Below are 27,574 nucleotides of genomic sequence, written 5' to 3'. Positions count from 1 at the left end.
TGTTCTTCACAGCTTTACAAAGAAATTGAGCTGTGCTCCAAGATAACAAAAGTAATCCAGTTTGACAGAGACGAGTCCTGCATGATCGGCTACGGTAGGAACCGATCAAATGATCCTGTGTGGTTTCCTTCACAGTCATGATATGATTTTTTTAGTTTTCAGTTATGATCCAATAATGAAGTAAATAAGTCAAAGATTATTTTTAATGTTGTTTTGAGTGTAATAATAGCTTTACTTCGACCTGTACACCTACACATTGCCATTTGCACAAATCCCAATGTTTTATATAACCGTCCCTCTTGTTTCTCTCTCTCTCTCTCTCTCTACTCCTCTCGCCTCTCTTCCTCTCCTCCTTTCTCCTCCTCCAGGTTTCTCCATTTCAGTGGTGGAGGAGGACGGCGTGCAGCAGCTCTACATCACCGACGTGAAGGCGGGCGGATTAGCCTTTGCCAAAGGTTCATTACCTTTCATTTCCATCAAATTAACTCCCTTCAAAGTCACTGTGCCTCTGCAGTGATGAGCTGCTGCTAGAGAGAGGGAGATTGGTGCATTAGCCATTTTTCCGCTGTTTACATTGCATTTCAAAACCAGAGCATTTCTCCTCACAAGGTCAAGATGCATTTTTACAGTTTCTCTTTAAAACCCGCATCAGCGCATGTTTATTCAAAAGGCAGGGAATGTTTCAGAGAGCACAGCAGTTCTCAAGGGCAGTGATTACTATAATCATAACCACACTGCCTCTCACTGGCCTTTCTCGGATGATGCCCAGTATGACACTTCACTGCAGCCATCGCTAGGCTGCAGGGTCGAGGGATGTCGGAGTATGTTGGTTATAGAGCAGGCGAAGCACATGAGACGGTGCTGAAATGGGTCATCGGGGATTTGGTTATGCTTGTGGGTCTAAAAAATAATAGTATCTGCAACTAATGGGTCTCCAAAGCTGAACTGTTTTGTTTGTATCTCATCATCTTAATTAGGATTTTAATGGTCAGTTAATCAACTCTGAAAAAGAGATGAATTGTTGTTACCGTCTCACATCAGGGGGGGGTGTACTGGTTGTCTAGAAGGCGTGACGGAGAGTAAATTGAATCCAAAGCTGATGGTGTTCCCTACTCCGCAGGTCTGAACGCAGGGGATGAAATACTTCAGCTGAACGGAAAGGCCTCCCACAGCCTGAACTTCTCCGACATGAAGGCCGCGTTCTCTCAGGCGTCGCTGGCGCTGACGGTCAACACGCTGCCCTCCGTGGAGCGCCGGCAGCTGTGCTATGTGCCGCCGCGCCGCTCCGACGAGGAGGAGGATCTCTACACTGACATCTTCTCACAGAGTCAAGGTGAGCTTCACATGCAAATGCAGTTGATCTTGATATTTAGTTTCCTTCGTTCCTTATAACGCTGCACTGGGAAACTTGGCACATTCGCAGATCTGAGCAGTAGAGTTTACTGAGAACTTTAAATTCAGATTCCCTCAAATTATGTAGTGTATTTAAAAAAAGCCTCAGTTGCTGTCACTGCTGATTACACTTTATACCAAGGGAGACTAAACTAGACTAATACGCAAAGAGCAGAAACAAATGAAACCACATTTACATTAACAGGATCTGGATTTTAATGTGGATCTGCTCCAATATTGAACTCATTTGTTTTTTCTTGTTTTTAAATCAAAATAATTAATTATTCAAATCAAGGTAAATGTTGAAAAACGCTATTCTCGTATTGTTAAAGAAAGAGAAAAAATATCCCTGGAAGCACCAGAATTTAAAGGGTTCGTCCCTGATCCATATCCCTGCATCCTCGCACCAAGTTCTGTGGAAATCTGCTCTGAAGTTTTTGTGCAATCTTGCTCAAAAACCAACAGCAGACAAACTGACAGGGGTAAAACATAGGGTTATAAATCAGAAGCAGATGTCAAGCTCTGATTTATTTTGTTTTTGTTTCATTTATACAAACACAGTGGATCTACAGGGTCTTCAATAGGATAGGAGGCTGTTAACCTCGCATTGCTGTTACCAGATTTTGTAGATTAGACTTAAAATCGTATTAAATTGTCATAGACTGTACATTAAAATATTTTCACTTCAAATTCTCACGAGGCCGTGGTGTGTTTTGTTGCAGAGGACATCCTGGACGTGGGGGTGGGTCTGCTGCTGGAGAGCTCAGGAGACAGCCTGGACGACGACTCCGAGATCTTCAGGGACTTCGAGTGCAGCAAGGTGAGAGCGGCGTCTATTTGTGCTTTCAGCGGGTTTAATATCACCACAGAAAAACATTCAACTCTCATACCACGCACTGGCTCCGCTGCTTGTTTTCTGTCCTTGTCTTTCACGGCCCCCCCAGCTGTGTTATTATCATGAATAGAGGAGTGAAGAACAGTTTAGTTTGCTTCACCGTCTGTAACTGGCTCGTTCTATCTTGTTAAGAGAAGCGAAACTCTGCATAAGGTTTTCTCTGCAGCAATTAACCAAATACTGCATCAAATCTCGTTCATATCCTCTGTATTGATTAACAATAACGAAACTACGGATATGAACAAACAAGCTGGAGGAAGATGAAGAGAATCTCTGCAGCAGGTGTCTGTGTTTGTGGCGTCGTGTCCTGTCAAACTGCGCCTTTGGTCTTTTTCCACGTTCTTCTTTTTTTTAAATGTAGATCAGTCTTCTTTTCTCTTTGAGGACTTCAGCGAAAGACGTTGCACTTTGAGTAAAATTTCAAAGCTCGAAGAGATGAGTGGGAATTTAAGGCTTTGTGTGTGAGATGTGGTTATGGCGTCTGGATTTGCGCCTGAACGGAGCATGTTCAGAACATGTTCCCCTTTGTGCGCACTGTACTGCATTTCCCTTGAGCTCCCTGTTGCAACACATGTTCCTGCAGTCAGTGAAAACTTGGAGCGACACCAGCGGGCTGCATCCAAACAGCAGGAAGATGTAGTGGCTGCAAAGTGAACGTTCCCCAGAGGGTTCGAGTAGTGAGTGAGTCATTGCTTCTTATTAATAAAAAACCTGAGCCTGGAGAAAATGTAGATTATATTCTGTGATTTGGGCCGAGACGAAGCTCCCCTGTCACTGCAGTACAGGCAGAAAGAATCCATCCCAGCATAACACTGCTACGTCATTGTGAGGGGTAAGAAAGCTATTTACAATATAGCTTCAGTTTTTTGGTCTTAACTTGCTCTGAGAAGTTGTCAGGGCTTTAGTGCCACACATTCAGTCTAAGTGCTTGTTGCAAGATGTTTTGTGATCTGAATAACAGTCACTCCTCTGCTTTGCTCGACACAGTCAAAGTCTCTACGTGCACATTTTGTTCGTGAGTTGAAGCAGAGCTGGAATCTGCTCAGAGGTTGAAGACATTTAAACGTGTCTGAAGGTTTATTTTCCTTGACTGGTCTGAATAAAGGGCATTTTTTCTGGGCTGTCACAGCAGCACATGTGAGAATGCAAATGTCTGAGTCAGTAGCTGCGGACATTAGGCAGAGTTTTCATCCCCCTGGTCAAAACTCTGGTGAATGTCCGAGTGAGCCCATGTGAGAATGCAGTTAGGAGAATCACTGCGAGAAAGCTGGCGTGTTGATGATGCTTCTAACGCGATGGACGCAAAGCTGAAAGAACCCAGAAGAATATAAATATCCCAGGATGAAAAAGAGGAACACAAGATACCGAAGAAGATGTCAACATGGAAAGACGACGACTTTTAAGAGCTTTTGGTGACGAGGACCAATGCCGGTAAAATTAAGACATCATGTCCTCCCTCCTGCACCCAGACGCCAACCCCTCGCCTAAATGTTCTGGACATTTTCCTGTTGTTGAACACGTCTGACTCGACAGTCTCCTGCTGTGTTCTTCATGTGTGAAAAGCAAACTCCAGAGAATCTCCAGACCAGATTGTCAGGAGCTGCTTCACTTTCTGTAACTCCCCTGGGAATAATTCATGGATCTTAATGAACAAAACCAGGCACATAGGACTGATATCTATGTGTGTTCGGTGCAGCTTAATTAAATGTAAGGTGACTGCTGGTCCTTGGTGGAGGTCTGAGCTCTCCTGAGTGCCATTCATTCACGTTTGCAGCCTGCTCCATTGCAGCTCCCCTCTCTCCTTCAATCTCCCCCCCCATTTCCTGAAATTCTGCATTTATATTCCACTGCGGCGCGGCTCACGCCAGCCAATCCTGCTCCGCTGCAACCTTGAGGAGGAGGCTCCTTCCCTCCTGCTCCTGTTTTGCACTCTCTCCGGTCTGGAGGATTATCAGGACTGATTTACAATGCTGCCGGAGTTGGCCAGATCTTCACACTCACACTGTGTGCCTGAGTTTACCCAGCCTGTGGAGCGGCGAGGGGGTGGGGAGAGAGAACAGCAGAATATCAGCGACAGAACTACAGCAGATTCGGAAGGCGAAGGGAAGGGGAGTTGGAAGGCTGTAAGTGCTGGTGGGCGGAGAGGAGGAGGCAGAGCAGCTTCACTCATCCTTCATCACAAGCAGCACGGCGCCTTCTCTCTTTTTTCTTTTTTTTTAAACACAAGAAAGACGAGAGGGGGGGGGAAGAGAAATGTGTTGGAGAGCTGCAGTGTAGAGTTGACAAAAGCCTGGAGTCTTCTTCTTCTTCTCTGGCACATGAACTGAGGCTGACTCTCCAACCTGCACCTGCACCATGGCCATGCTGAAGTGGAGCAAGCACACCAAGCGCTCCGCCGACTCCATCTATGACATGCTGCATCTGGTGAGACTCCTTCACTTTTTTCTCTTACCCCCGGTTAGTTGCCTCTGCTGCCGCGATCGCCCAGGGCCAGCTCTTTTTTTTTTTTATTCCCACCTTCTCCCTCTCGCCGCTTGTTGCACGCCACAGGCAGACAAACAGGAAGCAGTGAGTCACCGTTGTGTCGCAGAGTTGCCCCACAATCAGCGGAGTGCTTCACAGGATGAGAGTAAAACACTGAATGTGCAGGAACAAAGCCGCTGCAGATCTAAACCCCCCCCAGATGACTCGGACTTTACATATCTTTGTCAGAACTACCCAGATCGTCGTTGCAGCGACTGTTGTTGCAGAGTTTTTCTCTCCTGGCACCGAGAGCTGTGATCTCAGGCTCACACTTTCAGGAGGAGAGACGCTCAGTCTTCTCCTCACTCCATCGCCAGTGCTTACATGCTTTGAAAATGGGTTTTCATCTATATTCAATTTGCACGGGGAAGCCTTCTTATCTCTTAGCATCTCAGGGTTTCACCCGTGACGGACGCTCTTATCTACATATTGTTCTTTTCATGTGATATTGAATCGCTTTGATCCTCCACCTCCTTCTGTTCTCTGCCTTCTCTCTGTCATGTCATGACCGTCCACACAACCAAAGCTGCCACGGTGTTAATTAGCCCAGTCAGGATTATAACTGACTGTCTTATTGGGCTCTGGAAACCTGGATGAGCTCAGTTGATTTAAATAGATAGAAGATGTATTTATTTACAGACATTTCTTTATTTCTTTCCTATTTTTGTATGGATTGCAAAGTAATGTGCGTTTTTCTTTTTCTAACTCTTTGTTTTCATCTGAGTTAAATGTACAGTACGTCATCACATCAGTAAAGTACAGCAGAAACAAATACAGATGTGTTACCGAGGAAACACGTCTGTGACAAGATGCAGTTTTATGTCTGATAATGGAGCATTTCTCACTTCATCTTCCTCTGAATGGCTGATTTTTATTTTTGAGTAAAATCGTACTGGATCCGAAATTTATGTTTTCAGAATTGACCTTTTGTCAGGCATGTTTGTTTCTCTAAAGGGTTCTGGAAGTAATTACTTACATGCTGCTCCAATTTGTACTCAAATCTGACTTGATTAGCAAAAAGAAAAATCAAATTTGACAAAATGTCAATTGCAGCAGCAGCTGTTACTGCAGATTTACCAAACACCGCCCATTTGTGCAAAGTGAATTTGCAACATTGCATTTACAGACATTACAGCAACTCGGTTCATCTGCTGATCTGGAAGCTTCCTGATTATTTTCGGAAACATTGAGGAAAAGGGACAAAGGGGCTGTCGTGCCTCACGCATGAATGTGTCTGTCTGATTAGGTAACAATGGTGATGACAGTGCACGAGAAGATGCATGACTGTTATTTGATCACACCGTGTTCTTCCTTCGTGCATTTTGCTTTTGCGTTTTCCTTTTTTCATCGTATTTTAGTTAATTAAGAAAAAAGGTCCGCCCGCACTATAGTTGTTTTAATTGTTGTTTCCTCTTGCACGGTAACAATGAAAACCGTCACGTTGTTTTGATGCCCTCAGACGTGTAGATGGATGATAGACCAGTAACCCAGATTTTAATTAAGATGGTTTTTAATCTGGAGATGATAACGCTCCATCTTCTGCAGCAGCGTGGAGCCTCGTTCTTTTCCCAGAGGAGCTTGTAGGTGTGACAGGATAAATTGCTTCGGTCTGACGAATAAAAAATCTTAAATAACCAACTTGAGCTTCCTACTGTGCTCCCAGTGGCGTCGATACCTGCCAGCGATTCCATTTTGTTTGGCTGTAACTGTTTGTTCTCAGCGACCTTGTCAGTTAATCTTTTACAAGTCTACAGTAAAAAGAATGTCTCTCTGTCCCCCAGAAAACAAAATAAGTTAGTGACGGGTGTGAGTCGAGTTCTGTTGTTGTATTGATTCAAAAAGACAAAACACCCTTTCATTGGGATTGGTGAGTGTGTTAGTTCATCTGGGCCTGCTCTCGCTGAGGAGGTGGTGGGGGGTCTATTTTTGTCCAAAATGATAGTCTAATGCACATCAGGCCTGGTCTCCACGGCAACGCACACTGTATGTGGACAGACACTGTTGTATGTGAGTCTGTGTGTGTGTTTGTGTGTGTGTGTATATTTTGAATCTGTGAAAGCGATGAATCATTACACCACTGATCAGTCAGTTGGAGGAAAACACCAGGGAGAAGAGGGATGTGAGTGGAAGAGAGGGAGGCGGGAGTCACTCTTATGACAGACTGAAAATAGACCAAATTAGTGCAAATTATTCTTTTTTTTCTCAGAGCCGCCTCTTTCCAGGCTCTCTCTCTCTCTCTCTCTCTCTCTCTCTCTCTCTCTCTCTCTCTCTCTCTCTCTCTCTCTCTCTCTCTCTCTCTCTCTCTCTCTCTCTCTCTCTCTCTCTCTCTCTCTCTCTCTCTCTCTCTCTCTCTGCACAGTCATGAACCTGTGCACATCAGCACTTGGAAAGCAACACCTACAAGTTCACATGTGGCGCCGAGCGGTCGATATTTGGATTCCATGACTAAGTCGGAGTTGCATCGTTATCTAATCCCGTTTTTCTGGCCCCTCTGTTTCTTTTTTTCACAGAGCACGGAGCAGGTCGCCGCTTTCTGCCGCAGTCTCCATGACATGAATCCCTCGGAGTGCGTGTCCTCCTCGCCCAGCCCGGAGTCGCCCTTCCCGCCTCCCGCAACTCTCCGGCAGCTCTCCGATGCCGACAAGCTCCGCAAAGTCATCTGCGAGCTCGTGGAGACCGAGCGGGCCTACGTCAAAGTCAGTATCACTCATCTTTACTTGCAAGAGACAGATGGTCTTTGTGTGTGTGTGTGTGTGTGTGAGGTGTGTGTGTGCGTTCTCTCTCTCCATCGATCTGCCTTTTCTGCCTGTCCTGGGTTGTGTTGTTCCTACACGTTACCTATTCCACATGTCAAATCCATATTTATCTGTGTCCCAGGAGGCATGAGGGGACACAGCTGTGCCCTTGCCTTGAAATCGCCTAATCTGTTTCCGCCTGTTATAACGTTGCTCAGCAGAATAACTGGGTTAGGTGGGGGGGGATAATGGGATACTGTCGAGCCTATCTAAAATGTTATACCTCATTAGAGGGGCCACATATATACTTGTTATGGAAATCCTATTGTGCATGATTGATGGTGCACTGTGCAACCTTCAGAGGGAAGTTAGCAATTTGTTCAAATTACCCAGATTCTAACATGTGGCTGCGTCTCCATGTGTGGGACCTTCAGTTCAACTGCGAAGGAAATATAGGGATATATATATATATATATTTATATGTATATAATGTAAACAGGAAAACAGGAAGTACTAAGACTCCAGTAAATATGTTACGGAGGTTGCTCATGTTACGTTGTGCACAAGTTGACCAGCACAGATGTGAACTAGATCATCTCATATCCTTGTTGTTTAGTTTAATCTTGTGACATTTAAATATATTAATACTTTACCTATTCGGGCACCGTTGATTTAGACTCTGCAGTTTTATTTACAAGTCTCATTTCAAGTTTGTCCGATTAATTCATCCTTTTTCATGTGATGTTTATTATTATATTGTTTATTCTACATATTTTACATTTTAAAAAGTTATTTACACCATTCGTTTTTTATTTTTACAAGGTGAACATATCCTCCGTTACGACCAATAAATAAAAAGTTAGAAGCGTAACACAGTTTATTATTATGAAACTGATAATACACAGGTATGACACATGTTAATTACAGAGCATTGATTTAAGACCCCCAAGCCCGAATTTAAAAGGTCTGTTCCTCTACTTTATTTTTTATTAAGAGCAGCTAATTAATCTAATGGGCTCTGCTCAGGTGACTGTCGCCACAGTCACTTATTTAATTGGGCTTCCTCATGGCTCCCTAACCTTTTTAAAGTTCACCCAGAAAGGCCAGCTCCTCTGTTTTTGATCCTGGAGGGACTCAGACTATCCCTGTATCTTAATCACTGCTGTGCTATTGTTTTTCCACATGATGCAAAGCTGCATGTTTCTCATGTCTGTGTCCGTCTGAATGAAATTGACATCCTCGAATCAACCACTCGTGTCTTGCAGGATCTCAATTGCCTCATCGGGAGATATTTAACCCCACTGCAGAAGGAGACCTTCCTCACTCAGGATGAGGTACGTCTGACGCTGGGAGCCGTTGAGTGGTGGTTGGCTTTTAAATGTCAGAACTGTTGAAATGTTAAAAAAGAAAAGTGGGTTACATAACCATGTAAAGAGTAGCCGAGGGAGGTGTTTACAAAATGATGGGATGTTTTACACGCACATGCAAGGATGACATTCATTTGGTTTTATTCGTGTCCTCAGCAATCTCTAACTATAGCAAGGGACTAGTTTTAATTGGAGATGAACTCCGGAGGATGTCCGATCGATGGGGTCCGGACTCTCTCCGGAGTTTGAGAGTCCCTCCGGAGAACCTCCAGAGTTCAGTGCATGTCTGAAAGCAGCTTTAGAATCATCGCATGAAGAGAAAAGTTTTACTTGACGCTGTAGTAAGGAGAAACTTTTCTGACATTGCTCAAATGCTCTTTTCCTCCAGTTGGATGTGCTGTTTGGGAATTTGCCCGAAATGGTGGAGTTTCAAGTCGAGTTTCTCAAGACCCTGGAAGACGGGACCAGATTGGTTCCAGATCTGGAGAAGCTGGAGCGAGTGGATCAGTTTAAGGTGTGTCTCCTTGTTACGTACGTCAAGAGCTACGAACAGCAACGGCCATGAACTCTTTAACAACTCTTTGCGTAACAACTCTTGACTTTTTCCTTACAGAAAATCCTCTTCTCCCTGGGAGGCTCGTTCCTGTACTATGCAGACCGTTTCAAAATCTACAGTGCTTTCTGCGCCAGCCACACCAAAGTCCCGAAGGTCCTCGTAAAGGGTGAGTCAATGTGCTCTCGGGTCAACATTCCTTCTTGGGCTCAAAGGAGAGGATGTATTTATCCATCAACCATCTGCCATATCCTGCAAGGCTCCATAAATCCACTGTGCAGAGCTGTCAGCAGAGACAGTTGTCTATTTGACCTCTGCATACTCTAAAGCTGCTGGCTCCTGGAGCTAAAAAGCACCGCAGCATTGCATGATCTATATAATAAGCAGTGTTGAACAGTTTGTTCTGCAGAGAGAACACCCCCTTTTACAGTCAAGTGGATGGTTTTGTTGGCTGCATTTTGGTTCAGGGAGTCAACAAGATACAGACCGTAATGAGAGTGTTGAGGCGTTATTTAGGTAAAGTGGCTTTTGAGGCAGTAAACAGATTATTCCTCTCTACTTGTGGCGGGCGGCTGGTGAATAGAAATGACTCGTCTATAAAAAGCATGAAACATTCAAAGATCATTTCCAAGACATGACGACGGCAAAAACATAAACACGAGCCACTGACTAACCGAGTAGGATTATGGTTTATTATTTAGTTCGATCAAATTCTCATTGGTTGAGACAAAAGAGTCATGAAGAGAAAAGCACAGCACCAACAACTACTTTGGACCAGACTCCTCCCTGCATTCACAACTTTGAACTCAAGGGTCCAATGTTGCACAGGATCTAAAGGGTTATACGACGGCAATCTGTCAATCAAAAAACTGACGCTTCATCCACACTAAGATGTTTTTCTGTTAGTGACAGTTGGTGTTTAAGATGTTTTGCCGTAACAACAATGCAGCCGCACACAAACGGAAACAGGTCCAGCAGCATTTCTAAAAACGCCTAAAACGTCTCTCTGAGGTGCTTTCAAACTACAACATAATAGAGGGGATTAAGCCTTCAGCCAGTTTTAAATATCCAGAGCACAGGCTTTATTGTTGTGAATTAGAAACCACAAACAAAAGAGAAGAATCGTCTGTTCATGCAAACACAGCAATTACAGAAGAACGTTTTATTAAGTATTCTTTTATCGATGATTTCAGCCAAAACCGACCACGATTTCAAGGCCTTCCTGGAGGAGCGCAACCCCAAGCAGCAGCACTCATCCACCCTGGAGTCGTATCTGATCAAACCCATCCAGAGGGTCCTGAAGTATCCGCTGCTGCTGAAGGAGCTGTACTCGCTCACGGACCCAGACAGCGAGGAGCACTACCACCTGGACGGTAAGACCCAGTCACGTGGGCCGACTGACGCAGGGAGATGAAACCATTTTTGACATTTCGGTGAAAACATTGCAGCCACAACACTTGATCTCTAACCGCCGGTGTTGTTTACAGTTGCCATGAAAGCCATGAACAAAGTGGCCAGCCACATCAACGAGATGCAGAAGATCCACGAGGAGTTCGGAGCGGTGTTCGATCACCTCATCACCGAACAAAGCGGCGAAAAGAAAGAGGTAAGTTGGGATTAAAAAGTGGATCGGCTCAACTCTGTCAACCAAAGCGGACGTGTGGAATAACGGCTGCTTTTTCTGTCGCTTCTGCCAGGTTGCTGATTTGTCGATGGGGGACCTGTTACTCCACACCAGCGTCACCTGGCTCAACCCGCCGGCCTCCTCAGGGAAATGGAAGAAAGAGCCCCAGATAGCAACATTTGGTACGTCAAGATTATGTGATCAGTATAATTTCATGTTTACTGTGCTTTTACTGTGACGTAATCACTCCTGTTTACTGCATTTTAGTGATAACGTTTGTTTCTTTCTCGTTTCTTCTTAGTGTTCAAAACGGCGGTGGTCTTCGTATGCAAGGACGGGTCCAAGCAGAAAAAGAAAATGGTATGTTTTCAGAAAAGCCATCAGCAACACGTCCATCCATTTAGAATATAACCTGCTTTATTTTAGCAATGCACATTCACTTGTGCCATTTTCAGAATCAGCCCAATAGGTCAGCTGTAGAAAAAGCAGCACTAAAAGGAGACGTGTGCTTGTTCAGTTTAATTTCTCTAGTGTATTATAGATTTTATCGTACATCTGCAAAGTTAAAAAGCCCAAAGTCCACAGAAACCACAGATCCTGAACTGCCTCGACAGAACTGATAACAATGCCCTCCATTTGAATAATGCACGACGAGCCGCTAGTCTGAGACGGCCTGTAACAAAGCCACGTAAAGTGAGTGCAGAGTTGGATAATTCCTACCCAATCATGGGGCTATATCGGAACAGGAGCTAAAATCAAGTGTTTCAGACAGAGACTGAAAAGAGGAGGAAAGTGATTCGAGCATTTTAACCTTTTCAAGTAATAAGCCAAGTTACAGCTGTGAACCTAAATGTGCATAATGTCTCCTTTAAACCTGATTGGATTAAAGTGCACCTAATTTCACAAGTATAGTTTCGTAGGCGAAGTAAACATGATTTACATTTTTTTTTTTTATGTAGGGTGGCTCCCATCGAGCCTCCATATCTTCAGATGATAAAGACCCTTTCCGATTCCGTCACATGATCCCCACTGACGCCCTTCAAGTTCGATCCTTGGCCAACACAGGTGAGTCACCCAATAAATACAATAATAAATAGAAACACTGATGGTGAACGCTCGGAAATCCAACATTTATTTCATATAGATTTAATGTGAGTGTGGAATTTCCTCCTCAGACGGCGAAGGCTCTGCCGTGTGTGAGATCGTCCACACGAAGTCGGAGTCCGAGGGGCGGCCGGAGAGGACGTTTCAGCTGTGCTGCAGGTGAGGAGCTCTTCTAATGGATTCCACTGCAGATTGAAGCCACTGTGTCGCTGATAAAACCCCCGACAGCCGGTGTCTACAGAGTGACAGACCGATAACGTGTCGCTCTTTCTGCCTCCAGCTCCCCAGAGAGTAGAAAAGATTTCCTGAAAACCGTCCATTCCATCTTGAGGGAAAAGCACCGCCGGCAGCTCCTGAAGACGGAGAGTTTACCCCTCAACCAGCAGTACGTGCCCTTCGGAGGGAAGCGTCTCTGTGCCCTGAAGGGAGCACGTCCCGTCATAAACAGAGCAGGTGAATGCCAGTTTGTTACAGCACTCACCCGACAGCTCAGAGCTTGTTCCTTCTTACCTGACACAGATAAGGTTTTGTTCAGATCTGGCCTCAAACACATTTTAATTGATTCAATTTCTGGGGACTAGAAATGTTCCCAACAACTAATTTACCTGTCGATTAAATGAACATTTAATTTTAGACTACTTGGAATAGTCTGAAAGTACGAAAAACAATTAGAAAACATAATGAGCACAATTTAATCCAAAGCACAGAGTCTGCAGGAAAACAATATGGTTATAAGTGTGGTGAAAGTTAGAAATAAATGTCCACATGCCTGTGTTGAATGTAGCGACATCTTCCAGATTGGTTTTATTTAATGAGAGATGACACTCTCATTCAATTATTTTGTGCCAGCATATTCGGACGCTACCTACCAATTTTATTTTTAATTCGTAGATCAAAATGTTCCAAATTGCATGAGATGTTCCCGTGTTATCCTGGAATTAGAACGAGCAGAGAAGCGCTGCATAAGATCTGTGGATGCGAGTTCATATTTTATTAATGTGCAACAAACCTTAAGTAGTTTTAACAGTAACTAGTATTTATGGTGCAGACTAGGGAATGAAGCATTCAAATAAAATTATAACAGATAAATTCTATTCAGTTAGTAATAAAAGTTACTTTTTGAAACAATACTGAGATGCTATTACTATTACTAATAATACTATTTGTTATAATCTGTTATTACACTGTGCTTTAAACCATTATTGCTCATTGTGACATATGAAAAATGAATAAAACTAATGTTATATTACCTGAAAATGTTTGTCCATCCTATAACATGTTTGTGATCCTTTGTTCCTGCAGCATCTGCCCCCACCAGGACTCTGGGCAGGAGGAAGCTTGTGCGCAACCGCTTCACCATCGACACGGACATCGTATTTGACGGTGAACCCGAGCAAGACCTCGCCTCTCCAGAGGAGCCCGTCTCCGCCCGTCTGCAGCAGGAGGACAAACCTGAGCAGCAGCAGACCGAGGTAGCGGGCGACACGGACCGCTGGGTGGAGGAGCAGTTCGACCTCGAGGAATACGAGGACCAGGAGGAGGTGAAGGAGACGGACATCTTGAGTGACGACGACGAGTTCTGTCAGACGCCCGGGGCACCGTCCGCCGAGGCCGACCTGGAGGCCCCCGTCATGGCTTTGTCCTTGGAGGGTGGGGAGGGTGGGGAGGCGGAGGAGTGCAAAGGCCTCAAGTCCCCAACAGTAAGCGAAACGCATGATCCTGAGCTGGTCGACGCAGAGAAGCAGGATCTGAAGCAAACGAAGAGGGGTGAGATCTGGGTAAGAAGGGATCCATCCGCTTCATCCCCAGACTGCGACATGTGAGAGCTTGACGAGGACGAGGCAGACAAAAGAGTTTTATCAGCTTTACACGAGGCTCCATAAAGATCAGCCATCAGTCTTCACCCACAGTGCATGACGTGCATTGACGTATATCACAAAGCTAGTAGAGGAAACTTGCTTTTTGTACAGGTTAAGATCACCAGTGGAGCAATACAGGAACCTAGAGCGAGGGAACGCGGTCCCAAAACAAATGCTGTTACATATGCGTGGAAGCTTTGAGAGACGAGCTAATGGTACAATCACGGAGTCTAATCAGTGGCTTTGATTGGCATGGTTTGCACATTTGGGCAGCATCCTATAGTCCTGCCTGCTGTTGCCAAATTTGGGTATCGTAAGAACATTAATAATCGTTTTTTGTCCGTGTGACTCAGAGATATTATCTTAGTTAAGGGCTGTGTATTATTTGTCCTTAAGGAAAATAGATTTAATAATTTTTAAAAAGCCTCGTCTTGCACCGTTTACTGTACTTGTACATTTTCACATGAATTATACACTGACTCGTTTTTGGGGGGGACAGACTTCCTGGTTGTGTATGATATGATTTCTATGATCTCTTGTTTTACAGACTTATCTTTTTTTAGCCTGGAATATATTTTGTTTGATCTCTTTGTTACATTAAAATAGTGGCGTCATGTAATAGCCCCGGTGTCACAGAGACGAGGGGATTTTAATTTGTTTTAACTTAACATAATCCTGTTTTACTTGAATCTGCATTTTGCTGTTTTATGTCTTTTTTTATTTACTGTGAAACTGTTTTTTGATATGTTTTCCCTCTTTTGCTCTTCAGTATTCAAAGAACACCCAACGTCACATCCATTAACATTTCACGTGCACACTCTGTATTGTAGAGAATTTGCACATCAGCCACTTGTGTGTTCAAAAAGAAAACAATTGTTCACTGGTCATGAATTACAAAGCAATGGATTTTATTTATTCACATGTAAATTAATTTTTCTTAGCAAAGCGCAAGTAGTGGTTTATTTTTTTTCTTCTTCACAAAGAAAGTCCAAATGTGCTCAAGCAATCAAAGGGGAAGACTTGCAGAATGCCTAAAGAGAACGATCTCATACTTGTAAACAACTCATTGTGCTACTAAGACTGCATTTTTATTACTGTGTGTATATAGAAAAATGTATTGATATCATAATAAATACAGTTGTTTCCTACTTATAATTCAAAGCCCCTCTCTGTGCTGTGATTCACTGGTTCGTGTGGTCGTAAAACAACTCGTTCCCTGCAGCTCTGTTTTCAGAGATGTGAGAAAAACACACAAACTCCCAGAGAACGACGGAGCCGAGCAGCAAATCAATGCTCACCTGTTGCAAAACAACACACAGAAAACAAATGCTAAACAACGGGGGGGAAAACCTTCAGAAGACATTAGGAGCAGCTTTGTGTGTTTTAACAAGCGTCGGCCGATTTAGTGTCTGATGCTGACGGATCTAAATCTCCTACTGTAAGAGAAAGGATACAGGAATGTTTAGTAAGTTTTCACCTGCTCACTAAGGGGGGGGTAATGCAACAATTAAAGTGAAACACATTGGGACAGAATAAGAATGACATTCACTGAACTTCTGAATATTATTCACGTGAGAAAAAGGCAGGATGTTTTCCAGAGGATTCACGCGACGCAAAACTGAAAGAACCAACAAGAAAACAAATATCTCAGGATGAAATAGAGGCAACATACACGTAGAAGACAAACTGGAAACACGATGAGATTCTAGAGTGTTTGATCAGCGTTCATGTTGGTGTCGATAAACGCAAACACGCCTCCTGCGTTCTCTACACCCACACGCCACTCCTCGCCTGAACGCTCCGGAGACTTTCCTCATGTTGTGAGTGGGTCTGACCCGGAGAATCTCCGGCTGCCTTCTTCATATGTGAAAGACAAACTCGTGGGAGAAAATGTCCAGACCCAATCCGGAGTTCAAGGGTGAAGACGGCTCAAGAACGTTGGCAGGAGAGCACAGACCTCCACAGACCTCCACCAAGGCTAACACCCAATCTCAACATAGGCTTTGAGCATCCCTATCAACAAACAGACAAAATAAACAGGTAAATAAACACCGTACAATAAATAACCACAACAAACAGTAGCTCACCGGCTTTGTTAGAATAATGTTTTTCTCAGAACATACGTTGATTCCACTCCATCATAGCTGAGCTCATTCTTTTCGCACGTTGAGCAACTGTTGTCTCTCATTTAAAATCTCTTCATTAGGGTGGGATTTACTTCATCTCTCAGTTACTTCTGAGAGCTGAAATTCTAGCGCACGGCAAAAAGGGACGTGTCAAAATCAGGACGCCAATCATGTATCAATACATTACAGCAGCCTTTCTCTTCCAACTTCCTGTGTGGTGTGTCTGTGTGTGTTTGGGGGGGGGTGATGTTTCATCAGCAACACTGGTAACGTGATTGTCCTCACAGCGTTATCTCCTCCTTTGTGTCTCTGAGCTCTGTGGACTTCCTGTCAGCCCCAGTCCCCCCACTGTCAATCAACACCTCCACCACAAAGGCTCTGCTGCTCCTCCAGACTGGGGCTGCAGCCGAGGTGTTCAGGGCCCGTAAACAGGCAGAGGTGTGGGGGGGTGAGCAGCTATTTAAAGATAAGAAGTTAAACTTGCATGTGATGATCATAGCTTAAAGATGTAGTTGTTATATATGACGAGTGGGAGTATTTTTTTTTTATAGCTGTGACATTATCTGAAATCGTCCTCTGCCAACAAACATAGTCCTGTGACCATCCCTTCACCTACTTCCTGTTACATGTCATATTGATTTAAACATTCCAAAGGCATTAGATTGCCTTGCACCCAAATGATCAAGGAGTCCTGCTGGTTATATCGTGGTTTTACTCTTGGAGAGCCACTGAACAAACTCTTTTAAATCCCTACTTATTATTATTTTTCTCTTATTTACCATATAACATACTTTATGGACGTTCCTTTGTTTTATTCTATTTCTATCTGCCTGTCTGGTCTCATTTCTTCTTTGTAAAGCACTGTAACAATAACACTGCTTTCGGGCATAAAGTTTCTTACTTTTTGTTATAATTTCTGATATTATTACAATCAAATTTAAACACTAAGACTAGCTTTTCCATGTATTTTCATTATTTGTAGGTTCCAAATATTGATAGTTATAGACTGATGAAGCTGATATGTGTGTTTCTGCTAATGCTCAGGATATGTCATTGGATAAGCTAATAATTTATTTGCCAAGCAACAATAAAAAATCTGTAAATCTGTTAATCGTCACAAAACCAAAAACAGAAAAATATAAAATAAAAATGTTGGTGTAAAAAAAAAAGGTTTTGGATAATCTATTATTGATTTGCTAGTAAAAATAAAAAATAATAAAACATGTAAATCTGTTATTTGTTTAAAAAAACAGAAAATCTGTTTTGATGTCATATTTTTAAACCAAAAACAAAGTCATGTGATCTACTCGAGGCGCAAGTGAAGTTTAAAAACTAAAACTAAAAACAAGGAGAATAGAATCTATTTTAAAAAAGGATGTTTTTTCTCTCTTTGTATAAACTAATTATATTTCTTTTAAATATTTGCCAAGTTATGGCCCAGGAAGGTGCAGTCATCTTAACATACAGCAGGGGGCAGACATGGCCCCCACATCATCTTACCCCTGTGGATTCATGTACTTACGTTCAATCTTAGCTTAATAAAATTACATTTCATTCACATCAGAATATATTGTTGTAATACATCACATCTCTACAGCACAGGTTTGAAGTATCTGAGTTCTGAGCCGAGCGTCTCTCTGCATGAGCGACTCTGTTGACATCTGAAGCAGCTGAGGATGTGACGATGGTATCACTCAGCGAACCTGTTCAACAGGCCTCTCGGTTTCTGTTCCTGTTCCTGTTCTCTCCTCCTCCACCTCTCTCTCTCTCCCTCCTTCTCTCTGTCCCTCTCCCACTTCTCAGCAACAGGTTGACCAACAGGGTGTGACCTCTCCCAGATCAACTTGAGTTTGAAAGAAGGAGCGGCTCTTCTTAACAACAGGAGCAGTGAAAATCCCCCCATTGTTTTGAAACATTTCCTCCTCGTCTTAGCTAAAGCAAGTTGAGATTGTCATTTAACTTTTCACTGCAGTAATTGGTACCTGTGGTCTATTTAATAAGTGTTTGAAAGTTAAAGCGATTGAAAGGAAAAACTCTCACTAAGCAGAACGACTGTGTGATGATTGATTTTTAACTCATGAGTTGAGCCAAGGTCGAATTTATCTTAATCCTGTGAAGAACAGAGCTATCAAACACTACCTACAACAAACTTTACATATGATGCTTATCAAGATGCTGCCTGTGTGTGTGTGTGTGTGTGTGTGTGTGTGTGTGCGTGTGTGTGTGTGTGTTTGTGGGTGGGTGTGTGTGTGTGTGGGCTATGGGCTTGCATAGAAAACAAAGGGAATGTTTGTTGACCACACGTGCTGTTTCTTTTCCTGGGACAATTGTGTTCCTGATTAATTTTAAACAAAACATTTATTATATAGATTTTTCTCATTATTCAGTTGACAGACACAGTAAACTGGGAGCAGCATGAAGATGTGTGCAATATTTAAAGTCACCGAAACTTTGTGAAAACACGTGATCGGATCTCTCAGGTCTGGCGTCAATACCATAACTGGACTAGTTACACCCTTTTCATTGGCGCAGGTCATGCATGACCAGCAATGATGACAAGTGTTTTTAGAAACAATTCAATTGAATTACACCTGAATCAAGGTCAAGTCGTCTCAAACCAGTATGATGACATTGCACGCACGGTGATGCTATCGCAGATTTAACGCTCTGCAAAAGGGATCAGTCGAGACACTTTGATAGATGACACACAAGAGACCAGGCTGCGCCGCACTTCTGAGCCATGAGAGACAAGTTGGAGATCTTAGCCCTGGTCCTGGGCTTCATGGGCCTGTTTGGGACAGTTACCATCACCGCCCTGCCCACGTGGAGAGTCTCTGCCTTCATCGGCGCCAATATCATTGTCATGGAGGACCTCTGGGAGGGCTTGTGGATGGACTGCATGAGACAGGCTGGCATCAGGATGCAGTGCAAGGTGTATGAGTCCATGCTGATTCTTCCGCCAGAGCTGCAGGCAGCCAGGGCGCTCATGTGCCTCTCCATAGTTCTGGTCGTCATCGCCTTGATCATCACGGGATGTGGGACCCGGGCGTTCACCTGCTGCGGTGACAACCTCAAATCAAAGAACACCACCCTCGCCATAGGGGGGTGTTTGTACCTGCTGTCCTTTTTGACCACCATCATCCCCGTCAGCTGGGTGGGCCTGACCGTCATCAGCAACTTCTATGACCCGCTGGTGATGGAGGGTCGCAAGCGGGAGCTGGGGAGCGCCCTCTTCATCGGCTGGGCCACGTGTGGCATCCTGCTCATCACTGGGATCATCATTCTGGTCAGTTACAGCAAACATCAAGCGAAGGACGAAGATCCCTACTACACTGGTGCACCTCTGAGGTCCCTGAGGAAACCGTCCACAGAGGGGAGCGCCTACCTGAAGAGGACGCCATCCACCTCTCATAAGCATCACCAATATGTGTAAATAACTGTACTGCACCGCAAACTCCACCTTTACATGTCTCTAACATTCAAAATTATGCTAAGCATGAGGGTAATTGTATGGAAATGTATTTGCTTTCATAATGTACTGGACTGTTTTTGTAATTGGAAGACTTTGGGTTGTTTTTGCTTTTGGTTCATGGATTATACGACTGCACAGTTGCAAGAAAATATTAGTTCATGTCGAAATTATAATATAAAACTATTCCTGTGAAATCAGCAATGATTCAATTGTTGTTGTTTTTTACGCTGTTGTGCCATTTTTATTGTTCTTTTACGTTTGTAACTTTCACTTTCAACTGCTCATTTCTTCTTGATCATTTTTTGCTTTGGTCTGAACGGACTCATACTAATCAGCGGATTTAATAAAGTCTTGATTCTACCTTTGCTTGTGCAATTGCATTTTTTTCCAGGTGTGCATTTTCCCACTCGGCCCAGAAACATCAAATACAAACTTTTAACCAACCACAGCAAAAACACTTCTCATTTAAATGAAACTAAGTAGTAAACATTCAGTTTTTATGATTCAGAGACTTCATTGTCCCAGTTCGAGGTGAGAACTGCCGCCATGTGGACAACACTGTGTCACAATGAAACCAACCCTCCTCACGTTTCTGTGCTCGACACCTTTTTTATCAGCTCAGTTTACATCTGGAGGAGGAGACGGTCGGACGTCTGTGACCAGTCTCTCAGGTTTCGGTCTGAGAGCGACAACAGATTTGTGACCAACACAAATCACTAAATCTCTTGTCGCACGAACAAATTCAATAAATCTAAATAAATTGAATTTGACGGATTTGTGCTTCACAAAGAAGGAAAACTAAGAATTGTATGACAATTCTTCGCTTAAAAAACACATTTACTTAGTTCATTTTTTATAATTTTGTCAAAATATCTTTGGTTGACTAAACATTGTGCTGTGAATACTGAGCACGTATGGAAATGTTAACAGTGTAACAGAGAGGAAACATAATTTGATCAACTGCGACTTTGTACAGTGATTTAATTAGTTTCTGATCACAGGACCATTGTTTGTGGTGCAGTTGAATTCGCATTCGAAAGAAGCAACACTCTTTGGTGTGTCCCCATTTATCTGATGGCTATAAAGCGGCTCAACCAGTAAGGTTGCATTGCATCGTTAGCATTTCTGTGGGTGTATAAGTTCCTTGACTTGCTCTTCTCCTCAGTTTGCTGCCGAAGCTGCCAGGGTGCAGCCGAAAGCCACGATGGCCTCGTACACTGCTTACAGTGGCTACAGTAAACCCCCACAGTCTTATGCGGGCTCTTACTATGACGAGAAACAGGCCAAGGCCTACACAGATTATCAAGACTCTGTGTACGAGGAGAAACAGAGGCGCGACAAGAAGGACCGCAGTGACGCCATTTGTTGCGAGGTGGTGGCGCTGGTCATCGGATTCATTGGACTGATCGGAGTGGCGGCCGTGACGGGCCTGCCGATGTGGAAGGTGACGGCCTTCATCGAGGAGAACATCATTGTCATGGAGACCCGCTGGGAGGGACTATGGATGAACTGCTACAGACAGGCCAACATCCGAATGCAATGCAAGGTGTACGACTCCCTACTGTTTCTGCCCCCCGACCTCCAGGCCGCTCGAGGCCTGATGTGCAGCTCCGTGGCCCTCGCCGCCATCGCCCTCATCGTTTCAGCAGTGGGGATGAAGTGTACCAAAGTGGTGGACCACCGGGCTCGCACCAAGCACATCGTTCTCGTGGCCGGAGGCTGCCTGTTCCTCATGGCCTGTGTCACTACCCTGATCCCTGTGTCCTGGACCGGCCACGTCATCATCAGGGATTTCTACAACCCGCTGCTGATCGACGCGCAGCGCCGGGAGCTCGGGGAGGCTCTGTACATCGGCTGGGTGACCTCGGCTGTGCTTTTCACTGCCGGGGTGATCCTGCTGTGCCGCCACGCTCCCCGCACCCAGGAATCCGATGAGAGGATTGCGTACAACCCCGGGGACAGTATGTACCAACCTTCTTACCTGTACCAGCCATACACCTACCAGCCGGCCTACACCTACCAGCCGGCCTACTCCGCACCACCGCCAGGATCTGTAGCATACACACCAAGTCAGTACTAGAGGAATCAAACACAGAGACTATTTTGATTTATTGCAATTGAGAATAAACTGACAAACTGGAGGAGAGGCTGTCCCTGGAAATGGCCGGATCTTTCATTCCTTTCTCAAAAAGGGCCGCGTGTGATTTGATCATGATGAACTGTGTTGAATTTTTGCATTCTTTGTTTCCATGTGATTGATTTTCACTAAATTATATCAGTTAATGAGGCGCAACATTTTTATTTAAAAAATCTGTAACAATATAATCTGTTGTGTCATCTTTACAGCCTCTGCTGACATGCTCTTTGAGAACAAACTATGCACTAAGCCTTTTTCAGATACAATACCTCCAAATGAGTTTTTGTTGTGAATGTACATACTTGTTGGCCGAAAAATATATGGTCAACTGTGGTTTACAATAAAGGGATAATGTTCAGAAAACTGAGAAACTTGTTATTTTCTTTTCTGGTATAAACTGATGGAGATTAAAGTTTAAACCCACAGCTTACACAATAGCCTTTGTTTCACTACCTTCCTGGTAAAACAGGAGTTCCTACTGGCATCGCTCCTGTTTGACTCACTCGGGTTGTGTGTACATGGAGAGTTGTTATGTTGTCTGAGGTAGACATGTGCCTGAACTGGTAAAACCAGACCGTTGAGCTGGGTCCACTCACAACACAAAGATGGCGAGAGATTTAATTTCCACCGAGCCAGAGCTGCAACTGCCGGCTTTTTTCTGACCCTGACACAGAGAAATCAAGAAACCCAGACAGGAGATACAACACTGACAGGGACACGTAATCACACAGTAATAAATAATGTAAAAAAGGAATTCTAAATGTTAACGTTTTGTGTCTAAAGTCCCACTGAAGATACATTTTTTAAACAAAAAGCACACCACCATGGTAAATGATAAAGAATTTAATTGATTCTATTTGGAATTATGTTCTCTGCCCTCACTTATGATTAAAAAATAGACAAATTCCTTTATACTATATATTCTTTATTATCATTATTATTAGTCGTGGTAGTAGTTTTTGTTGTTTAGGGTTTACATTTTTTATTAAATATTTCTTTTTTGTTTATTATGAGGAGTTCATTTTGACACAGCTCAACATTCAAATCTAAAAATGTTCAATGCTGTTGTTTTCATCCTGTCATGTCAAATTTGAATAAACAAAACCTGGAAACCGGGACAAACACTAGATTGAGCTCCAGAGCTGATGGTTATGTGTGATATCTATAGTTATAACTGGTTATATATTAACATGAAGTATTTCTCATATGCACGTAGCTAGAAACAAATTTCCCTTGTTAATAAAACACCCAAGTTATTTTCTCCAGGTCCTTTGTAAAGTGAGCTGTGTAAACTGAGACCTGTGAATAAACAAAGTGGCAGCTTACAGCAGCTCCTGGGCGAGGTGTGCAAAGAGAAGAAAGAGGTAGTGGGAGATTCTGTTTCATGGCAACAGGTTGCAATTCCCACCCCTTCCATTCTGGCGTCCTGTCCACAGGGAGGAGACAACGCAGGTGAACATCAACCTGCTCCTCCTTCTCCCCCGGGATGCAAAGCAACTCCAATCTGCATGCATCCAACTGTAGTCGCACTGCCGCCACACATTTCTGCACGCATGAGCTTGGAGGCGTAGGAAGAGAACAAGATGGCCAACTCAGCGCTGGAGATCGTGGGTCTGTTATTGACCCTGATTGGGCTGATTGGGACGGCGGCGAGCACCGGGATGCCCATGTGGCGAGTCACAGCTTTCATTGGGGAGAACATCATCGTGTTTGAGACTCGCTACGAGGGCCTGTGGATGAATTGCTTCCGGCAGGCCGACATCAGGATGCAGTGCAAGGTGTACGACTCTCTCTTGGCCCTGCCCCCTGACCTGCAAGCAGCGAGGGGGCTCATGTGCTGCGCTCTGGCCCTGGGCGGCCTGGGTCTGCTGGTCAGTTTGTTGGGGTTGCAGTGCACGTCATGTATCCAGAACAACGACCGAGCCAAGTGGCTGGTCCTGATCATTGCTGGAACCATGGACTTCATGGCCTGCATCTGCGTGCTCATCCCTGTTTCGTGGACGGCCCATGTCATCATCAGGGACTTCTACAACCCCTTGCTGATCGACGCCCAGCGCAGGGAGCTCGGAGAGGCTCTGTACATCGGCTGGGTGTCCGGGGCTTTCCTGTTCATTGGAGGATGCATGTTTACTTGCTGCAACCTGCAGCCCGAAGAAAAGGCTCCAGAGAGGTACGTGTACTCCAGGGACTCCAGCTACATGGCCTATCCCCCACAGCCCCTCCAGCCTCAGCAGCTGGTGCTAATTCCCCAACCACAACCTCAACTACAACCTTATCCGGTCCTGTCCAGACACCCATCGACTATCTACAGCAACTACTCCAGATACCCCTCTGTACGCAGCGAGATGGCTTATCTCTGAACACTGGCCGAGGTAATGATAATCAGTTGCGGTCACTATATGAAAGGGAATTTCTTTCATGCTTTACAGTGCGATCTACGACACATTTCAGGTTAGAAACACATTTCAACGAATACATTTAGGCTGCTGTGAATGCAAATGAATCCAATTCATGGTGACGTCCGTTTTAAATCAACTGCTTTTATATATTGTTTGTGGTGTACATAACATTTTGATAAGTAAAACCACGTCTGTGTGAAGCCAGTAATTTCCGTTAATTTCAACTATTTTTTATGTGTTGTGACAATTCCCGCATTGTTTAAGCACCAAATTTTGTGGCACATTTGTATTTGTGTTTACTGTGAAAATGCAAATTTGTTGGGAGATGTGAGCTGCGCAGTTACAACGTTAATATTTCAGGTGTTTCAACACAACCTCCAACATAAACACACGATCATGTGACAGATGATCTCACTGACTTTCCCTCTCAGTTTTCACCAGAATTAGCAAAAGTATACACAAAGGAAAACCAATACAGGTGAACCACAGGGACAGAATTTGTATATGTTCGTGAGGAATGATGTGAGAATTACAGACATTCGAGTCTAAAACTCAGAACATTGTGTGTGTGTGTCTGTTTGCTGAAGTTAGGTATGATGCCCTGGAGGCGCTTGTTAACTGATGGTACTGAGTAAACATGAGATGCAGGTTTAAGACTGTGTGTGGAAGGTGTGGACTCAGAGGCAGCTTCAGCCGGAGAGCTGCGAGTTTGTGAAGAAGTCGGACAGAGACGACCTGACAGCGTGAATCACGTGATCAGAATTTGCAAGTCACTTTGAATAGAGATAACGTATTTTTAGGCCACAACATGTATCAGTTAATTTCCTGGTTGAAAAGTGAGAAAATCTTTGCCCAGTCATGTAAGTTAGTTCTTGAACTACATGTCATTTCAATTTCAGTGAGTTTAATAGCAGTTTGAATTAAAATGATAGATTGGTGGTTGTCTTAAGTGTTTAATAAGGTTACACTAAACTTTAAGTGTAACTTCACCCCCAGGTCTGAGCTAAACTCCATCCTCTGCATGATTTTGGGGGACTGAGGGGGAGAGGGAGGAGGATTTAGTTGTCTCTGATGTCCTCAGGCCATGAAAACAATGTAGAGCGACACAGAATCACAAGGCATCTATGGGACTCTTTTAAAGTGGAGGACTTTCCCCCTCTGGAATCCCCTGGAATGGGCATTAGTGTGGTGGAGGACCCCCCCCCCAAAGTCACACCTCTCGTAGGCCGTGCAAGTCCAAGAGAGGGTGGAGTCAGTCTCTGGGTTCAAATAACAACAACGAACATGTTTGAAGCTGTAACATAAATCCCACAATCTGAGACAGTTTTTGTCCAGATCAGCCAAATATTCAGTTGCAATAGCCAAGTTTCAACCAGTAGAGAGCAGTCACAATGCATATTTAACACATTTAGTGTCAAATTCAAACATTCTGCCCTCAAATGTCAACATTTGTACCCAAGTTAATCAAGAACACGACTAAATACCTGTGCAAATTGCTTTTCAGATGAAGAACGTGATTTAGTTATTCTTTAAGTATTTGTTTGTCCATGTTGTGCCTTCTCAGCAGCTCCGGAGTTACACAAATATGAAATATATGTTGACTTGTTGTATGAAAAGTTAACTTGTCATTTCTGAAACTATACATCTGGTCCTCAACAATCAATAACTTGTGAGGCGCTTCCTCTCCTGCTCCATTGACTTGTGGGTCATCTCTGCTCCCCTGTGGACAACAGAAGTACTGGAGGAGCTTATGTGCTACAGAGTATATTTGTTTGCGTCTGAATTTATATTTGTATATCACATACAGTATAATGTGAAAAATAAAAACATGATAATTGATAAAAAAACGTTTCTGTTTGTGAGTTCTGGTATTGTCTTGTCAATGTTTACTGTTGGAGAAGCTGAGGGCGCAGATACAGGTCGATGCCCTGAGGAACCATAAACACAAAACAAGCAGAGATCCTCTTCACCCCCATCGCTCTGGGCCAACCAGGTGACAGCAAAGCACCTTTCCCATAACAAATCGCCTCTTACAGAAAACAGACTGCATCAGAAGAGAAGACACTCTGACTCGGAGATGTTGTTCTAAAGCGTCAGGAGTTTATGTCGACGTGAGCTTTTTCTACCTCTTGATTTGGACCCAGCTGGATTCTCATACGCTGCACGATGCCTCAGGGTGTCACAGAGATAGCTGCGATGTGCGTCGGGCTGGTCGGGCTGATCGGCGCAGCGGCCACTACAGGAATGCCCATGTGGAAGGTGACGGCGTTCATTGGCGAGAACATAATTGTGATGGAAACCCGCTGGGAGGGCCTGTGGATGAACTGCTACCGACAAGCCAACATCAGGATGCAGTGCAAGGTGTACGACTCGCTGCTGTTCCTGCCGGCGGAGCTGCAGGCGTCCAGGGGACTGATGTGCTGCTCCCTGGCCCTGTCGGGGCTCGGGCTCCTTGTGGCTCTGGCGGGAATGCGGTGCATTTCCTGTTTTCAGGGTAACGATTGGGCTAAGACCATAATCCTGATGGTCGCAGGTATTATGCAGCTCTTGGCATGCTTCTGTGTCTTCATCCCTGTGTCATGGACGGGTCACGTCATCATTAGAGATTTTTACAATCCTTTGCTGATTGACGCTCAGAGGAGGGAGCTGGGAGAGGCTCTGTACGTCGGCTGGGTGACCGGCGCCTTCCTTTTCGCCTCAGCAATGCTGTTTCTCTGCCGCCGTTTGCCCGCGGACAAAGGCTCATTTGACGTGTACCACCCGGATAACTTGCTAAACTACAAGACAGCACCCGGATACCCGACTCTGATGAGGTACAATCACATCCCGAGTGTGTCAAGCCTCAAATCGACTGTGTACCATCCTTCTCTGCGGAGCAATGGCTCAGCTGGGCCTCAACTTGCAATGCCACTGGAAACCTTCCCTCCAGTAATGACAAATCATGGAGCACTAATCCACCCTCCTGTTGCCTATAACCCAGGTCTGCCTGAAAATGCATCATTGTTATATCAAGCTAGCATGGCTCACCATTCCTCCATGCGGAGTTCTAACAATGTTGGAAGCGTGTATACTCCGGCAAACTCCTTGTACTTAAGCCACAACACCACACCCTATCCACTGACTTACGCCGGCAATCCCACCGCGTCCTACCAGTCCAGTTTCAACCCGGTTCCACACCCTCCTATTTTCATAGGCTATAACAAATCAATAGTTCATCCAGGGTCTCACAGTGGGAGCAGTGGTGGTGGTGGTGGTGTATACATATAAACAAAATCAAGGGGGTTGTAGCTGATTAAACAACAGACACAAAGGCTTTTTATACTTTTATATTACAGCATCACAACTGCTGTAAATTAGCTGCAAGGTGACAGTGAATTATCTCTGTTTG

At 44.2% G+C, this 27,574-nt stretch overlaps 5 protein-coding genes across 7 annotated transcripts in view; all 5 read left to right on the top strand.

Annotated features, from left to right (window-relative positions):
• tiam1b (TIAM Rac1 associated GEF 1b) overlaps positions 1-15,213 on the top strand; it is a 47,093-nt gene extending 31,880 nt beyond the window's left edge. For all 3 annotated transcript variants that reach the window (XM_035155107.2, XM_035155106.2, XM_035155108.2), the window contains 16 exons: positions 13-94; positions 369-455; positions 1,121-1,333; positions 2,115-2,212; positions 7,321-7,506; positions 8,811-8,879; positions 9,301-9,426; positions 9,526-9,634; positions 10,659-10,838; positions 10,953-11,071; positions 11,163-11,271; positions 11,391-11,449; positions 12,049-12,154; positions 12,265-12,352; positions 12,474-12,646; positions 13,496-15,213. In XM_035155107.2, coding sequence (XP_035010998.2) covers positions 13-94; positions 369-455; positions 1,121-1,333; positions 2,115-2,212; positions 7,321-7,506; positions 8,811-8,879; positions 9,301-9,426; positions 9,526-9,634; positions 10,659-10,838; positions 10,953-11,071; positions 11,163-11,271; positions 11,391-11,449; positions 12,049-12,154; positions 12,265-12,352; positions 12,474-12,646; positions 13,496-14,016 — 2,325 coding nt within the window. In that variant the 3' untranslated portion in view covers positions 14,017-15,213. The remainder of the gene's footprint in view (positions 1-12; positions 95-368; positions 456-1,120; positions 1,334-2,114; positions 2,213-7,320; positions 7,507-8,810; positions 8,880-9,300; positions 9,427-9,525; positions 9,635-10,658; positions 10,839-10,952; positions 11,072-11,162; positions 11,272-11,390; positions 11,450-12,048; positions 12,155-12,264; positions 12,353-12,473; positions 12,647-13,495) is intronic.
• A 3,610-nt stretch (positions 15,214-18,823) lies between these two features.
• On the top strand, positions 18,824-20,010 carry LOC118106340 (claudin-17-like). The gene has a single exon (XM_035154781.1). The coding sequence runs from the start codon at positions 18,919-18,921 to the stop codon at positions 19,609-19,611; it is 693 nt and encodes a 230-aa protein (XP_035010672.1). The 5' UTR covers positions 18,824-18,918; the 3' UTR covers positions 19,612-20,010.
• A 791-nt stretch (positions 20,011-20,801) lies between these two features.
• LOC118106764 (claudin-8) lies at positions 20,802-22,154 on the top strand. The gene has a single exon (XM_035155536.2). It carries the CDS (start codon positions 20,855-20,857, stop codon positions 21,728-21,730), a length of 876 nt encoding a protein of 291 aa, XP_035011427.1. The 5' UTR covers positions 20,802-20,854; the 3' UTR covers positions 21,731-22,154.
• A 1,064-nt stretch (positions 22,155-23,218) lies between these two features.
• On the top strand, positions 23,219-26,033 carry cldn8.1 (claudin 8.1). The gene has a single exon (XM_035155523.2). The coding sequence runs from the start codon at positions 23,371-23,373 to the stop codon at positions 24,145-24,147; it is 777 nt and encodes a 258-aa protein (XP_035011414.1). The 5' UTR covers positions 23,219-23,370; the 3' UTR covers positions 24,148-26,033.
• An 84-nt stretch (positions 26,034-26,117) lies between these two features.
• Positions 26,118-27,453, top strand: LOC118106754 (claudin-3-like). The gene has a single exon (XM_035155521.2). It carries the CDS (start codon positions 26,353-26,355, stop codon positions 27,451-27,453), a length of 1,101 nt encoding a protein of 366 aa, XP_035011412.1. The 5' UTR covers positions 26,118-26,352.
• Positions 27,454-27,574: the final 121 nt, after the last annotated feature.

This window comes from Hippoglossus stenolepis, chromosome 4, assembly GCF_022539355.2.
Source record: "Hippoglossus stenolepis isolate QCI-W04-F060 chromosome 4, HSTE1.2, whole genome shotgun sequence".
Taxonomy (NCBI): Eukaryota; Metazoa; Chordata; class Actinopteri; order Pleuronectiformes; family Pleuronectidae; genus Hippoglossus; species Hippoglossus stenolepis.
This window is presented reverse-complemented; position numbering and strand designations above follow the sequence as displayed.

Bases quoted from the DNA above. Each gene is read 5' to 3' on its own strand.
- LOC118106340 (XM_035154781.1), top strand. From the start codon at position 18,919: ATGAGAGACAAGTTGGAGATCTTAGCCCTGGTCCTGGGCTTCATGGGC.
- LOC118106764 (XM_035155536.2), top strand. From the start codon at position 20,855: ATGGCCTCGTACACTGCTTACAGTGGCTACAGTAAACCCCCACAGTCT.
- LOC118106754 (XM_035155521.2), top strand. From the start codon at position 26,353: ATGCCTCAGGGTGTCACAGAGATAGCTGCGATGTGCGTCGGGCTGGTC.
- cldn8.1 (XM_035155523.2), top strand. From the start codon at position 23,371: ATGGCCAACTCAGCGCTGGAGATCGTGGGTCTGTTATTGACCCTGATT.